The 12,989-nt window shown below is 34.4% G+C and overlaps 1 protein-coding gene across 1 annotated transcript in view; it reads left to right on the forward strand.

Moving 5' to 3' along the window:
• The window catches only part of LOC115106963 (metabotropic glutamate receptor 8-like), a 303,996-nt gene extending 291,356 nt beyond the window's left edge, over positions 1-12,640 (forward strand). The window contains exons 11-12 of the mRNA XM_065008182.1: positions 9,983-10,226; positions 11,842-12,640. Of these exons, the coding sequence (XP_064864254.1) occupies positions 9,983-10,226; positions 11,842-11,891 (294 nt within the window). The 3' untranslated portion in view covers positions 11,892-12,640. The remainder of the gene's footprint in view (positions 1-9,982; positions 10,227-11,841) is intronic.
• Positions 12,641-12,989: the final 349 nt, after the last annotated feature.

Consider the following 12,989-nt stretch of genomic DNA (forward strand, 5'->3'; position numbering starts at 1 on the left):
TTTATATCAGCGTATGGTTTATATCAGCATATGGTTTATATCAGCGTACGGTTTATATCAGCCTATGGTTTATATCAGCCTATGGTTTATATCAGCCTATGGTTTATATCAGCGTATGGTTTATATCAGCGTATGGTTTATATCAGCGTATGGTTTATATCAGCGTATGGTTTATATCAGGTTTATATCAGCGTATGGTTTATATCAGGTTTATATCAGCCTATGGTTTATATCAGCGTATGGTTTATATCAGCGTATGGTTTATATCAGGTTTATATCAGCGTATGGTTTATATCAGCATGTGGTTTATATCAGCGTATGGTTTATATCAGCGTATGGTTTATATCAGCGTATGGTTTATATCAGCGTATGGTTTATATCAGCGTATGGTTTATATCAGGTTTATATCAGCATATGGTTTATATTAGGTTTATATCTGCATATGGTTTATATCAGGTTTATATCAGCATATGGTTTATATCAGGTTTATATCAGCGTATGGTTTATATCAGGTTTATATCAGCGTATGGTTTATATCAGCATATGGTTTATATCAGGTTTATATCAGCCTATGGTTTATATCAGGTTTATATCAGCATATGGTTTATATCAGGTTTATATCAGCTTATGGTTTATATCAGCTTATGGTTTATATCAGCGTATGGTTTATATCAGCGTATGGTTTATATCAGCGTATGGTTTATATCAGCGTATGGTTTATATCAGGTTTATATCAGCGTATGGTTTATATCAGGTTTATATCAGCGTATGGTTTATATCAGCATATGGTTTATATCAGGTTTATATCAGCATATGGTTTATATCAGGTTTATATCAGCGTATGGTTTATATCAGGTTTATATCAGCATATGGTTTATATCAGCATATGGTTTATATCAGGTTTATATCAGCGTATGGTTTATATCAGCATATGGTTTATATCAGGTTTATATCAGCATATGGTTTATATCAGGTTTATATCAGCATATGGTTTATATCAGCGTATGGTTTATATCAGTTTATGGTTTATATCAGCGTATGGTTTATATCAGCGTATGGTTTATATCAGGTTTATATCAGCATATGGTTTATATCAGCATATGGTTTATATCAGGGTTATATCAGCATATGGTTTATATCAGCGTATGGTTTATATCAGGTTTATATCAGCGTATGGTTTATGTCAGCGTATGGTTTATATCAGCGTATGGTTTATATCAGCGTATGGTTTATATCAGTGTATGGTTTATATCAGTGTATGGTTTATATCAGTGTATGGTTTATATCAGTGTATGGTTTATATCAGGTTTATATCAGCGTATGGTTTATATCAGGTTTATATCAGCGTATGGTTTATATCAGCATATGGTTTATATCAGGTTTATATCAGCATATGGTTTATATCAGGTTTATATCAGCGTATGGTTTATATCAGCATATGGTTTATATCAGGTTTATATCAGCGTATGGTTTATATCAGCATATGGTTTATATCAGGTTTATATCAGCATATGGTTTATATCAGGTTTATATCAGCGTATGGTTTATATCAGTGTATGGTTTATATCAGTGTATGGTTTATATCAGTGTATGGTTTATATCAGCGTATGGTTTATATCAGCGTACGGTTTATATCAGGTTTATATCAGCGTATGGTTTATATCAGGTTTATATCAGCGTATGGTTTATATCAGGTTTATATCAGCGTATGGTTTATATCAGGTTTATATCAGCGTATGGTTTATATCAGGTTTATATCAGCGTATGGTTTATATCAGCGTATGGTTTATATCAGTGTATGGTTTATATCAGGTTTATATCAGCGTATGGTTTATATCAGGTTTATATCAGCGTATGGTTTATATCAGGTTTATATCAGAGTATGGTTTATATCAGGTTTATATCAGCGTATGGTTTATATCAGCGTATGGTTTATATCAGTGTATGGTTTAAATCAGGTTTATATCAGTGTATGGTTTATATCAGGTTTATATCAGCGTATGGTTTATATCAGTTTTATATCAGCGTATGGTTTATATCAGCGTATGGTTTATATCTGGTTTATATCAGGTTTATATCAGCGTATGGTTTATATCAGGTTTATATCAGCGTACGGTTTATATCAGGTTTATATCAGCGTATGGTTTATATCAGTGTATGGTTTATATCAGGTTTACATCAGCGTATGGTTTATATCAGGTTTATATCAGCGTATGGTTTATATCAGGTTTATATCAGCGTATGGTTTATATCAGGTTTATATCAGCGTATGGTTTATATCAGGTTTATATCAGTTTTATATCAGCGTATGGTTTATATCAGCGTATGGTTTATATCAGCGTATGGTTTATATCAGCATATGGTTTATATCAGGTTTATATCAGCGTATGGTTTATATCAGGTTTATATCAGCGTATGGTTTATATCAGCGTACGGTTTATATCAGCGTATGGTTTATATCAGGTTTATATCAGCGTATGGTTTATATCAGCATATGGTTTATATCAGCGTATGGTTTATATCAGCGTATGGTTTATATCAGCGTATGGTTTATATCAGCGTATGGTTTATATCAGGTTTATATCAGCGTATGGTTTATATCAGCGTACGGTTTATATCAGCTTATGGTTTATATCATCGTACGGTTTATATCAGTGTATGGTTTATATCAGCGTATGGTTTATATCAGGTTTATATCAGCCTATGGTTTATATCAGCGTATGGTTTATATCAGCTTATGGTTTATATCAGCCTATGGTTTATATCAGCGTATGGTTTATATCAGCGTATGGTTTATATCAGTGTATGGTTTATATCAGGTTTATATCAGCCTATGGTTTATATCAGGTTTATATCAGCCTATGGTTTATATCAGCGTATGGTTTATATCAGCTTATGGTTTATATCAGCCTATGGTTTATATCATTTATATCAGCGTATGGTTTATATCAGCATATGGTTTATATCAGCCTATGGTTTATATCAGCCTATGGTTTATATCAGCCTATGGTTTATATCAGCGTATGGTTTATATCAGCGTATGGTTTATATCAGGTTTATATCAGCGTTTATATCAGCATGGTTTATATCAGTTTTTATATCAGCGTATGGTTTATATCAGCGTATGGTTTATATCAGCGTATGGTTTATATCAGCGTATGGTTTATATCAGCGTATGGTTTATATCAGGTTTATATCAGCATATGGTTTATATTAGGTTTATATCTGCATATGGTTTATATCAGGTTTATATCAGCATATGGTTTATATCAGGTTTATATCAGCGTATGGTTTATATCAGGTTTATATCAGCGTTTATATCAGCATATGGTTTATATCAGGTTTATATCAGCCTATGGTTTATATCAGGTATATATCAGCATATGGTTTATATCAGGTTTATATCAGCTTATGGTTTATATCAGCATATGGTTTATATCAGCGTATGGTTTATATCAGGTTTATATCAGCATATGGTTTATATCAGGTTTATATCAGCGTATGGTTTATATCAGGTTTATATCAGCATATGGTTTATATCAGCATATGGTTTATATCAGGTTTATATCAGCGTATGGTTTATATCAGCATATGGTTTATATCAGGTTTATATCAGCATATGGTTTATATCAGGTTTATATCAGCATATGGTTTATATCAGCGTATGGTTTATATCAGTTTATGGTTTATATCAGGTTTATATCAGCATATGGTTTATATCAGGTTTATATCAGCATATGGTTTATATCAGCATATGGTTTATATCAGCGTATGGTTTATATCAGGTTTATATCAGCGTATGGTTTATGTCAGCGTATGGTTTATATCAGCGTATGGTTTATATCAGCGTATGGTTTATATCAGTGTATGGTTTATATCAGTGTATGGTTTATATCAGTGTATGTTTTATATCAGGTTTATATCAGCGTATGGTTTATATCAGGTTTATATCAGCGTATTTTATATCAGCATATGGTTTATATCAGGTTTATATCAGCATATGGTTTATATCAGGTTTATATCAGCGTATGGTTTATATCAGCATATGGTTTATATCAGGTTTATATCAGCGTATGGTTTATATCAGCATATGGTTTATATCAGGTTTATATCAGCATATGGTTTATATCAGTGTATGGTTTATATCAGTGTATGGTTTATATCAGTGTATGGTTTATATCAGGTTTATATCAACGTATGGTTTATATCAGTGTATGGTTTATATCAGCGTATGGTTTATATCAGTGTATGGTTTATATCAGTGTATGGTTTATATCAGTGTATGGTTTATATCAGTTTATGGTTTATATCAGCGTATGGTTTATATCAGCGTATGGTTTATATCAGCGTATGGTTTATATCAGCGTATGGTTTATATCAGGTTTATATCAGCGTATGGTTTATATCAGCGTACAGCTTTTATATCATCGGTTTATATCAGTGTATGGTTTATATCAGCGTATGGTTTATATCAGGTTTATATCAGCCTATGGTTTATATCAGCGTATGGTTTATATCAGCTTATGGTTTATATCAGCCTATGGTTTATATCAGCGTATGGTTTATATCAGCGTATGGTTTATATCAGTGTATGGTTTATATCAGGTTTATATCAGCCTATGGTTTATATCAGGTTTATATCAGCCTATGGTTTATATCAGCGTATGGTTTATATCAGCTTATGGTTTATATCAGCCTATGGTTTATATCAGCGTATGGTTTATATCAGCGTATGGTTTATATCAGCATATGGTTTATATCAGCCTATGGTTTATATCAGCCTATGGTTTATATCAGCCTATGGTTTATATCAGCGTATGGTTTATATCAGCGTATGGTTTATATCAGGTTTATATCAGCGTATGGTTTATATCAGCATGTGGTTTATATCAGCGTATGGTTTATATCAGCGTATGGTTTATATCAGCGTATGGTTTATATCAGCGTATGGTTTATATCAGCGTATGGTTTATATCAGGTTTATATCAGCATATGGTTTATATTAGGTTTATATCTGCATATGGTTTATATCAGGTTTATATCAGCATATGGTTTATATCAGGTTTATATCAGCGTATGGTTTATATCAGGTTTATATCAGCGTATGGTTTATATCAGCATATGGTTTATATCAGGTTTATATCAGCCTATGGTTTATATCAGGTATATATCAGCATATGGTTTATATCAGGTTTATATCAGCTTATGGTTTATATCAGCATATGGTTTATATCAGCGTATGGTTTATATCAGGTTTATATCAGCATATGGTTTATATCATATCAGCGTATGGTTTATATCAGGTTTATATCAGCATATGGTTTATATCAGCATATGGTTTATATCAGGTTTATATCAGCGTATGGTTTATATCAGCATATGGTTTATATCAGGTTTATATCAGCATATGGTTTATATCAGGTTTATATCAGCATATGGTTTATATCAGCGTATGGTTTATATCAGTTTATGGTTTATATCAGGTTTATATCAGCATATGGTTTATATCAGGTTTATATCAGCATATGGTTTATATCAGCATATGGTTTATATCAGCGTATGGTTTATATCAGGTTTATATCAGCGTATGGTTTATGTCAGCGTATGGTTTATATCAGCGTATGGTTTATATCAGCGTATGGTTTATATCAGTGTATGGTTTATATCAGTGTATGGTTTATATCAGTGTATGGTTTATATCAGGTTTATATCAGCGTATGGTTTATATCAGGTTTATATCAGCGTATGGTTTATATCAGCATATGGTTTATATCAGGTTTATATCAGCATATGGTTTATATCAGGTTTATATCATCGTATGGTTTATATCAGCATATGGTTTATATCAGGTTTATATCAGCGTATGGTTTATATCAGCATATGGTTTATATCAGGTTTAAATCAGCATATGGTTTATATCAGTGTATGGTTTATATCAGTGTATGGTTTATATCAGTGTATGGTTTATATCAGGTTTATATCAGCGTATGGTTTATATCAGTGTATGGTTTATATCAGCGTATGGTTTATATCAGTGTATGGTTTATATCAGTGTATGGTTTATATCAGTGTATGGTTTATATCAGTTTATGGTTTATATCAGCGTATGGTTTATATCAGCGTATGGTTTATGTCAGCGTATGGTTTATGTCAGCGTATGGTTTATATCAGCGTATGGTTTATATCAGCGTATGGTTTATATCAGCGTATGGTTTATATCAGTGTATGGTTTATATCAGTGTATGGTTTATATCAGCGTATGGTTTATATCAGTTTATGGTTTATATCAGTGAATGGTTTATATCAGCGTATGGTTTATATCAGCGTATGGTTTATATCAGGTTTATATCAGTGTATGGTTTATATCAGTGTATGGTTTATATCAGCGTATGATTTATATCAGTGTATGGTTTATATCAGCGTATGGTTTATATCAGGTTTATGGTTTATATCAGTTCATGGTTTATATCAGGGTATGGTTTATATCAGCGTATGGTTTATATCAGCATATGGTTTATATCAGCGTATGGTTTATATCAGCGTATGGTTTATATCAGCGTATGGTTTATATCAGCGTATGGTTTATATCAGCGTATGGTTTATATCAGCGTATGGTTTATATCAGCGTATGGTTTATATCAGGTTTATATCAGCGTATGGTTTATATCAGGTTTATATCAGCGTATGGTTTATATCAGCGTATGGTTTATATCAGGTTTATATCAGCGTATGGTTTATATCAGGTTTATATCAGCGTATGGTTTATATCAGCGTATGGTTTATATCAGTGTATGGTTTATATCAGGTTTATATCAGCGTATGGTTTATATCAGGTTTATATCAGCGTATGGTTTATATCAGGTTTATATCAGAGTATGGTTTATATCAGGTTTATATCAGCGTATGGTTTATATCAGCGTATGGTTTATATCAGTGTATGGTTTATATCAGGTTTATATCAGTGTATGGTTTATATCAGGTTTATATCAGCGTATGGTTTATATCAGTTTTATATCAGCGTATGGTTTATATCAGCGTATGGTTTATATCAGGTTTATATCAGGTTTATATCAGCGTATGGTTTATATCAGGTTTATATCAGCGTATGGTTTATATCAGGTTTATATCAGCGTACGGTTTATATCAGGTTTATATCAGCGTATGGTTTATATCAGTGTATGGTTTATATCAGGTTTATATCAGCGTATGGTTTATATCAGTGTATGGTTTATATCAGGTTTATATCAGCGTATGGTTTATATCAGGTTTATATCAGCGTATGGTTTATATCAGGTTTATATCAGCGTATGGTTTATATCAGGTTTATATCAGCGTATGGTTTATATCAGGTTTATATCAGTTTTATATCAGCGTATGGTTTATATCAGTGTATGGTTTATATCAGCGTATGGTTTATATCAGCGTATGGTTTATATCAGCGTATGGTTTATATCAGGTTTATATCAGCGTATGGTTTATATCAGGTTTATATCAGCGTATGGTTTATATCAGCGTATGGTTTATATCAGCGTATGGTTTATATCAGGTTTATATCAGTGTATGGTTTATATCAGCGTACGGTTTATATCAGCTTATGGTTTATATCAGCGTACGGTTTATATCAGTGTATGGTTTATATCAGCGTATGGTTTATATCAGGTTTATATCAGCCTATGGTTTATATCAGCGTATGGTTTATATCAGCGTATGGTTTATATCAGCGTATGGTTTATATCAGCGTATGGTTTATATCAGCGTATGGTTTATATCAGCGTATGGTTTATATCAGCGTATGGTTTATATCAGCGTATGGTTTATATCAGTTTATGGTTTATATCAGTGTATGGTTTATATCAGCGTATGGTTTATATCAGCGTATGGTTTATATCAGCGTATGGTTTATATCAGCGTATGGTTTATATCAGTGTATGGTTTATATCAGTTTATGGTTTATATCAGTGTATGGTTTATATCAGCGTATGGTTTATATCAGCGTATGGTTTATATCAGTGTATGGTTTATATCAGTGTATGGTTTATATCAGCGTATGGTTTATATCAGTGTATGGTTTATATCAGTGTATGGTTTATATCAGCATATGGTTTATATCAGGTTTATATCAGCGTATGATTTATATCAGTGTATGGTTTATATCAGCGTATGGTTTATATCAGGTTTATGGTTTATATCAGTTCATGGTTTATATCAGCGTATGGTTTATGTCAGCGTATGGTTTATATCAGCGTATGGTTTATATCAGCATATGGTTTATATCAGCGTATGGTTTATATCAGCGTATGGTTTATATCAGCGTATGGTTTATATCAGCATATGGTTTGTATCAGCATATGGTTTGTATCAGCGTATGGTTTATATCAGCGTATGGTTTATATCAGGTTTATATCAGGTTTATATCAGCATATGGTTTATATCAGCATATGGTTTATATCAGCATATGGTTTATATCAGCATATGGTTTATATCAGCGTATGGTTTATATCAGGTTTATATCAGGTTTATATCAGCATATGGTTTATATCAGCATATGGTTTATATCAGCATATGGTTTATATCAGCGTATGGTTTATATCAGCGTATGGTTTATATCAGTGTATGGTTTATATCAGCATATGGTTTGTATCAGCGTATGGTTTATATCAGTTTATGGTTTATATCAGCATATGGTTTATATCAGGTTTATATCAGGTTTATATCAGCTTATGGTTTATATCAGCGTATGGTTTATATCAGCGTATGGTTTATATCAGGTTTATATCAGCATATGGTTTATATCAGTGTATGGTTTATATCAGGTTTATATCAGGTTTATATCAGTGTATGGTTTATATCAGTTTATGGTTTATATCAGCGTATGGTTTATATCAGCGTATGGTTTATATCAGGTTTATATCAGTGTATGGTTTATATCAGCGTATGGTTTATATCAGCGTATGGTTTATATCAGCGTATGGTTTATATCAGCGTATGGTTTATATCATCGTATGGTTTATATCAGTGTATGGTTTATATCAGTGTATGGTTTATATCAGGTTTATATCAGCATATGGTTTATATCAGCGTATGGTTTATATCAGCTTATGGTTTATATCAGGTTTATATCAGCGTATGGTTTATATCAGCGTATGGTTTATATCAGCTTATGGTTTATATCAGCGTATGGTTTATATCAGCGTATGGTTTATATCAGCGTATGGTTTATATCAGTGTATGGTTTATATCAGCGTATGGTTTATATCAGCGTATGGTTTATATCAGGTTTATATCAGCATATGGTTTATATCAGGTTTATATCAGCATATGGTTTATATCAGCATATGGTTTATATCAGGTTTATATCAGCGTATGGTTTATATCAGGTTTATATCAGCATATGGTTTATATCAGCGTATGGTTTATATCAGCGTATGGTTTATATCAGGTTTATATCAGCGTATGGTTTATATCAGCGTATGGTTTATATCAGCGTATGGTTTATATCAGGTTTATGGTTTATATCAGCGTTTGTTTATATCAGCGTATGGTTTATATCAGCTTATGGTTTATATCAGCATATGGTTTATATCAGCGTATGGTTTATATCAGCGTATGGTTTATATCAGCATATGGTTTATATCAGCGTATGGTTTATATCAGCGTATGGTTTATATCAGCATATGGTTTATATCAGCGTATGGTTTATATCAGCGTATGGTTTATATCAGTGTATGGTTTATATCAGCGTATGGTTTATATCAGTGTATGGTTTATATCAGCGTATGGTTTATATCAGCGTATGGTTTATATCAGCGTATGGTTTATATCAGCGTATGGTTTATATCAGCGTATGGTTTATATCAGCCTATGGTTTCTATCAGCTTATGGTTTATATCAGCGTAGATTGGTCAGTATACAGTTGTTAGTGGTTACATTATATTGATGCCTTTACTCCCTCCCTCCCTCCCTCCCCCCTCTCCCTCCCCAGATGTACATCCAGACCACCACCCTGACTATCTCGCTCAGCCTCAGCGCCTCCGTCTCTCTGGGGATGTTGTACATGCCCAAGGTCTACGTCATCATCTTCCACCCGGAGCAGAACATCCCCAAGCGTAAACGCAGCTTCAAGGCCATAGTCACCGCCGCTGCCATGTCAGGCAAGCTGCAGAAGGGGGGCGACAGACCCAACGGAGAGGTCAAGACGGAGCTGTGTGAGAGCATGGAGACCAACAGTGAGTAAGAACACACCTTTTACTAACCTATACATAATACACTTATATATCTAATGATATATTGTATACACCTATACTAACAGTAAACATATATATAGTACATCTACACCAGGGTTCCCCAACTGACGGCCCATGGGCTGAATGGTTTTATTTGGCCCCTTGAATTTTCATTGTTGGACATAAGACTGTCAAAACACCAGGAAATCAGCTACAAGTAATACATTTTTTGGGGAAATCTGTCGCCAACTATTCCCACGCATAGTAGAGAGACACGTGATCGTATACAAACGTCAGCAAGAAATGAAATGAAATTGTTATGTTTTAGTCAAACATATCTGCTTGGGATTCTTGCAGTCAATTTGTAATTCTGTTCCGGCCCCCCCGACCATCCGCTCCAAAACAATCCTCCCGTGGCTGAATCTAGTTGATGATCCCTGATCTACACTAATATAACTACCAATCTATACACCTACACTCATAGAACGAATCTGTAGATCTACAATTACACACAACAGAAATAATCTATACAACTACGCTGATATAACCAAACTTTTGATAATCTCTACAACTACAGTATGACAGTAGTAACATGTAAGTTGGGCCCTTTTTCATATCTCTCATTCAAATATCAGTCTTTTAATAACAAAAAAAATGCCATGTCTGAATTGCTAACAATGTTCTTGAGAGAGCTTGAGTGCTGCAACCTGTTTTTCGGGCACTGTTGTTTACTTCACATACAGAGTGTTAAAATTAGCTTCCCATTCAGCTTAACTATGTGGAGCAGCTTACTTAAACGTCAAAGCTGTGTTGTGTGAGGAGCCAGTCTTCCCTCATCGACACTACGACCTGGAAATATCTTTCTTTCACCAGTGGAGATTCAGAATGTTCCGTGGGTGTTTAAAACAGTTATTTCATCACAGATGATCTGGGTGCTCTGAGAGGTTTAAACGGTTCTGGAGTGGTTGGGGTAATTAGGCTTTGTTTACTCTGTTCCGTGTTCTGAACTGCAGCATTTTAACTATTTCTTCATCACAGACCTGAACGCCCAGAAGTCTCGCAGTCAGCAGTTTGGTCGGCTAGAATAACACACACACACACGCGCAGGCACACACACACACACACACACACACACACACACACACACACACACACACACACACACACACACACACACACACACACACACACACACACACACACACACACACGCACACAAGCACACACACACGCACACAGAGTTCATTTTCACAAACCACAGTCTGCCTGAGACATTGTTTTCAAACTCTACCTGCCTCGGGTTTGTGTTGTGTGAAGAAGAAATTGTTGGAACAGTTTTGATTCCTACAGTTTGACATAGTGTCTCCTTTAAAATCCTCCTTAAAAAAGCGGGCACGGGGCACCGTCTTGACGATAGCTCAGCGCCAGCGGTCCGCGGTCGCTTAAAAACAACTGACATTTACAACCAACAGCTACAGGGGACATGTAACATAACGGACTTGACAAACACAGCCTCAGACCCCAGATGCAGGTGTGCACTAATATTACACTCAATAGGAAATATATATCTCCTGATATATTTCCTCTCCTCTCTTCCCCTCTTTTTCCCCCCTGGCAGCTTCATCAACTAAGACAACATATGTCAGCTACAGTAATCATGCCATCTGAACATCTGAACAGCACCAAAGTGGAGGGAGGTTTCCCAGGGGCGAGAACTAGCTGAGGGAAGGAGCTGTCACTCAGAACGACAGATGACGGACTGATGGACGTAAAGACGGACAGACAGATGGAACTCCCACCACCACCGCTAACCAAGCATGAGACATTTTATATTGTTCTGACAGCATCAAACCAACACAAACCACCAGAGAGGCGGGACCACAAAGACCAACCACCAATCAGTGGGCCCCGTTCGCTCTCTTCCTGTAAATCACAGCACAACGGTCCTGCCATAAACTTTGAACTAACCGTGGAAAAAAGAGACTTAACGGTAAAAAAAAAAAATCCCCTGCAGGCTCTATGGTCCAGAGAAAAAAAAGAAGAAAAAAGAAGAAAAAGATAACAAAACAACATGGTGTAAAAGTTATACACAAGGGAGATGTATATGGGAGATTTAAAAAGTCATTAAAAAGAGTTTAAAAAAATTAAATATTTAAAAGAGAAAATAGAATAAACTATGAGAATCGAGCATTATGTTTATTGTTATTCTACTTGTAAGTATTTTTGTGGTTGTGAAGATTTTTTCATTCTTGTCCCATCTGTCGTGCGACCTTGCATACTCAGAAAGTTTGTCTCTTGTATCGATTGGCTAACTGGATGGGTAGCCCTGGCTTGTGAATCTGTAAATGCCCTGGTTGAAGCATGCCAGTTTTTATACAAATGATTTATTTATAATAAAGGAATGTTTTGCAAATGTGTAGATTTGTTGCTTGTGCTTTTAAGATACAACACAGACACCAATTTGATATTTTTGTTATTTGTGACAAAACCGTCTCGATTCGGTCTTCTGTAGCAAAATCTGAAATTGTGTTTTTTACAATGGATAAAAGTAGATACTCCGAGCTAGAAAATGGTAGATCATACGCTACAGTTGAGGAACAGTGGGAAAGTCATTCTGATTTGAAAGGTGATAAACGTGGCCTTTGAATGTTTTGGTACACCTACTGGAGAGCTCTCCTTTGTCTACACCCGTTCAGTATTGCTCACAGCCTCTTAAGCTTTAGCCTCTATCACGGATGCCATGGTTGCCCTTAGTTTGAAGACCGG

Source organism: Oncorhynchus nerka, linkage group LG23, assembly GCF_034236695.1.
Source record: "Oncorhynchus nerka isolate Pitt River linkage group LG23, Oner_Uvic_2.0, whole genome shotgun sequence".
In the NCBI taxonomy this organism is placed as follows: Eukaryota; Metazoa; Chordata; class Actinopteri; order Salmoniformes; family Salmonidae; genus Oncorhynchus; species Oncorhynchus nerka.